This window comes from Ammodytes marinus, assembly GCF_949987685.1.
Source record: "Ammodytes marinus genome assembly, chromosome: 23".
NCBI lineage: Eukaryota > Metazoa > Chordata > Actinopteri > Uranoscopiformes > Ammodytidae > Ammodytes > Ammodytes marinus.
In genome coordinates, this window is record NC_137227.1 from 21,442,187 (window position 1) to 21,447,186 (window position 5,000).

The 5,000-nt window shown below is 42.2% G+C and overlaps 1 protein-coding gene across 1 annotated transcript in view; it reads right to left on the reverse strand.

Annotated features, from left to right (window-relative positions):
* LOC307268948 (calcium uniporter regulatory subunit MCUb, mitochondrial-like) overlaps nt 1-3,098 on the reverse strand; it is a 13,589-nt gene extending 10,491 nt beyond the window's left edge. Inside the window, exon 1 of the mRNA XM_080051761.1 lies at nt 2,766-3,098. Coding sequence (XP_079907887.1) covers nt 2,766-2,837 — 72 coding nt within the window. The 5' untranslated portion in view covers nt 2,838-3,098. The remainder of the gene's footprint in view (nt 1-2,765) is intronic.
* Between the last annotated feature and the right edge of the window lie 1,902 nt (nt 3,099-5,000).

The following is a 5,000-nucleotide window of genomic DNA, read 5'->3' on the forward strand; positions in this document are numbered from 1 at the left end:
AGAACGCTTGTTGTCAAAATCACTTTTTTGTCATAATCAGTGAATATCTCCTCATGATCCACTACCTGTCTGTACTGTGTGAATATCTCCTCATGATCCACTACCTGTCTGTACTGTGTGAATATCTCCTCATGATCCACTACCTGTCTGTACTGTGTGAATATCTCCTCATGATCCGCTACCTGTCTGTACTGTGTGAATATCTCCTCATGATCCGCTACCTGTCTGCAGTGGTGTAGTGGGGGGTATACGCAGGTATACGGCGTATACCCACTTATCTTTCAGGCGACATTGCGTATACCCACTTCTAACGGCCGCGACTGCGGGACTTGTTGCCACCCGTCCCGTTTTCCCCGAAATTGTTCTCTTTTTTTCACCAGCTGTCCCGGGAAAAGAAAAATCTCTCCCGGGACACAATTTGTCCCGTTTTTTGGGGAAAATGCCAGAACCTCATTTGATTTCCTTCGTTCAGCAGTTCAGGCCGTTTCACACGGGCCGAGGCGTTTGTTTCGCCCACTAATGCATTCTCAATAGAGAGGCGAGCGGGCAGAGAGAAGGCGGCAAGCGTGCAGGGGCGGTCTTAACGATCTCGGGGCCCGTTTCAAGACCCTGTGGGGGGCCCCCCACATTTTTTTTTCTATGAATAATGCTTGTGCATGCTCCCCGCAAAAATAAAAAAATATTGTGGAAACCAGTTGGTTCATAGACGGATTATGAGATTTAAAGTAAAATGCATCAATCTGATGCACTTTCAGAGGAAAATTTAGATTTAAATCAAATCTTGAGCTGCAGAAGGAACATTATTTTTCTTAAACAGGCAGCACTCTTTACTCTGCAACTGTAAAAACATTTCAGTAGATTGGTCTGCAGATCCATGTTATATGATGGAGGGGCCCATTGCAACAGATACAGGGTGGAAAGCTACTTTTTATGAACAGTATAGAATTTACACGTATAAAGCTTATTCCTGTATGTGTGTGGGGGCCTTAGAGGCCCCTTATGAAGCCCATAAGACATAGCTAATAATGCTTTTGTTTTGCACTTGCTTTTCTATTTTTCACCTGCTAGGGGCCATGATGATTTATTTCCTATTCCTTTTTGGACCCTAGGCTGTTATTGACATGAGTGACTGAGCTCTTTGACAATGCGACATGTAAAGTTACTATCAGTATCTCTGGCTTAGGGCCCCCCTGAGCCCTTGGGCCCCTGGGCCTGGTTGCATGCAGTTTTCTTCTCAAAGTGCACCAGATTGATGAATTTTACTTTAAAAGGTTGCATTTTTTTCTTCCGGGGGAGCATTCCCCCGGACCCCCCCTAGAAGGTCCAGGGTCCCCACCTCAGTCTCCCTATTTAGCCTACTGTGCAAACAGTGATGGTCCGGCAGACCGTAGCGGCAGTCAGCTGTCAGGACAGTGAACTCCCCCCCACTCGCACTAATGGCTGTAAATGGAGCGGACACGGAGGCTAAACATATAGCCGTTCTGCCAGCTACGCTCTCTATATCTTATAGGCTATTCATGCATTAGGCCTGTGTTGGACCACTACTCGCGAGTGGCTGTGTGAGGCAGCGCAATTATGGGAAATATAGGACCGGCAAAAGCGGATGCGCGCGCAGTACAACTTAGAGTATACCCACTTCTCCAGGCACCACTACACCACTGCCTGTCTGTACTGTGTGTGTGTGCTGAAAAAAAAAATCCAGTGTTAATTCACAGCCTAGGCTCTGTAAACTGGTATGTAAACAAAGGGGGGCCCACTGTAGCTAGTAGCAAAATGTCCGTCTACAGAGCCTAGGCTGTATATTCGTGTGTGTGTGTGATCGTGAGGAGATATTCACTGATTTTGACAACAAGCGTTCTCCAGAATCACTGACTACACCTTTAACTTTTGAATACACAACAGAGTAGTTTCAACCTCAGCAGACCTTAACACAGACAGATAAGGGAAAGCTCGTACGAACCATTCCTTTGTGACATAGTAGGTGTGGTGCCTTAGACAATGGTGTGCGTGTGTGTGTGTGTGTGTGTGTGTGTGTGTGTGCATGTGTGTGTGTGTGTGTGTGTGTGTGTGTGCGTGTGTGTGTGTGTGTCTGTGTGTGCGTGTGTGTGGAAAGCTATTGTTTAAAGGCATAAAAAGTGGCGCTAAGGAAGTTGTTGCAATCCTAGGTGGCTGTGCAATAAACGGTAAAAGCTATAGCATTTGTGTTATTGTTGCAAATGTAGAATTTGAAGATTTTTTAGCGGCTGCTCTTGTTAAAATGTGGCTGTACTTAAAGGGTCACTGTGTAGTTTCAGAGGAGGGGGGTTTGTTTACATTCACAGAGCCTGCAGTTACTTTACTAAACATATTTTCTCTACATGTAATTCTTAGTATTGAATAATTCTATCATCATAAATCAAATTATTTGGAGGAACCTGGAACCAAACGTAAGACTAGAATATGTTTGTAAACCAAGCTGTGGGCCCTGCTGCTGTAAACAACAACAACAACAGTGAAACAGTAACTTTTCAGGAAGCTTTCTAACTTCAAACAGTGTTCCAGGGATCTACATTTTCCCTGTGAGGAAAGTTTGTTTATTCAGTTATGAGAATAAACCTTAGAAAATGTTTCACTTTCTCTGACACACACAAAGTTACACACTGCAGCTTTGAAGTAGCTGTCAGGCACATTTTTTCACTGAGAGCTCACCCGGTTTTTACGCCAAAACAGCATCAACAAACGGACGTATTTTAGCCGTTAAACTTATGAATACTTGTAGAACTCACCGTGTAGGGTTTGAGTCTTGATGGTCTTAAACTGCAAAAACCGAATTTACAGAGAAATCTGGATGAAAACATTGTGAGACAGAGAGAGCAGCCAACGCCTTGAAAAGCCTGAAGAAATCTGTGTGTGTGTGTGTGTGTGTGTGTGTGTGTGTGTGTGTGTGTGTGTGTGTGTGTGTGTGTGTGTGTGTGTGTGTGTGTGTGTGTGTGTGGGAGAGAGAGAGAGACACAGAGAGAGACACGGAGAGAGAGAGAGAGACAGAGATAGTTTGCATGTGTGTGTGTGTGTGTGTGTGTGTGTGTGAGAGAGAGAAAGAGAGAGGGAGAGACACACAGACACAGACAGAGAGAGAGAGAGAGAGACGCAGATATTGTTTGCATGTGTGTGTGTGTGTGTGTGTGTGTGTGTGTGTGTGTGTGTGTGTGTGTATATGGAATGTTTCCGAGGCGAGTAGAAACAGGTTTCCTTGTAGGCAGCAGACAGGAAGTTAACCCTTAAGAGTCATATTTCACTTACCCTGCGTTCCAATCCCCATACTTCCCTACTATTTAGTATGCCAGAAAAAGATTTAGGATGTCCCAAAACTATGCACGTCAATTGTAGTATGCTGAAAATACATAGATGCCCCACTAACTCCAATAGCATTTTGGAGTATTCCTCTTTATTCTTTATGACATTTCTCGACATAATGAAAAAAAAATCTTCCTTATCTGATTTTTTTCTCTCTCCTGTCTGTGGCCCTAAAACTCTTCTGTACTTTAGTATGTAGTGTAGTAAAAAGACTAAAACTCATCTGTACTTTAGTATGTAGTGTAGTAAAAGGACTAAAACTCTTCTGTACTTTAGTATGTAGTGTAGTAAAAAGACTAAAACTCTTCTGTACTTTAGTATGTAGTGTAGTGAAAAGACTAAAACTCTTCTGTACTTTAGTATGTAGTGTAGTAAAAAGACTAAAACTCTTCTGTACTTTAGTATGTAGTGTAGTAAAAAGACTAAAACTCTTCTGTACTTTAGTATGTAGTGTAGTAAAAAGACTAAAACTCTTCTGTACTTTAGTATGCAGTGTAGTAAAAAGACTAAAACTCTTCTGTACTTTAGTATGTAGTGTAGGAAAAAGAAAGAGTATGAGATTTGGAACGCAGGGAGTGTTTTCTTTGCAGGGCCGGCCATAGTGTTTTAGGGGCCCTACGCAGAATTAAATATACGTGCAAAATCAACCTGTCTGTGGTCTGATCAATTAAAAACTGTCTCACTTAGGGGAGAACGGGGGAATCTGAGGCATCGGGTAATGTGAGCCACCCCCTGTATCTAGGCAACGGAAAACATTTTTGGTCATGTGAGATATATGTTTTCAAGCCCCTCTCATTTCCCCATGGCCCTGAAAGAGAGGACCTCATGGTGATGTGGTAAGCATGTTTTTTTCACCAAAATAGGTATTTTGCATGTAAAAGTAAATGTTCTTGCTGTCAACTTAATCAACTGTTGTGCCAAAGCAAATGTATTCACGTAGAAAAACTTCTATCATACGTGTTGATGATCTACCAACATATGAAACCATGTGATGCTGATAACTGAAGATTAGCCTGAAATGCTAGAGAGGTAGTTTTTTCTCAAATTGTGGTGGTGGGGGAAAGTGGTTTACTCCCAGCTGGTTCACTTTACCCCCTTGATTTTCCTGGTCTGACTCAGTTTACCCCACAGCTGGGGTAAAGTGAGCCACATGACAACTTTTTTTAAAACAATCATATTTTCACTGCCCTTTGTCTTGAAAAAATTCTGCTAATGCCCATTTCTATACGAAACATCCTGAATTAATGGGAAATGTGTAAATTTGAGTGATAAATCATTTTAGCTCGCTTAGAGGGGAGCAAATGTAAAAAGTGGCTCAGATTACCCCGTTCTCCCCTATGTCACATAGCACCTTATATCTTGGCACTTTATTTTTAAAGGAATACTTCACCCACACGGAACCGGCGTTCTATCATTATAAAATCACTATTATAATATAATGAATGAGGTTTTTCTTCCCTCAGTCTTCCCTCAGTCTTCCCTTGGCCCAGCTGTCCTGTTAATCCTGACCCTTACTGTGATGTCACAAGAAGGAAAATGTAGGGTTAGACAGTGAGACCATAAAACACTCTTTCTGCCTTTTCTCAGGCTAGGATGATCCGATTTAATTTTTTTTTTGCACATTTATACTAAATAGGATCTCCAGTTCAATACACCTTCATATTCAA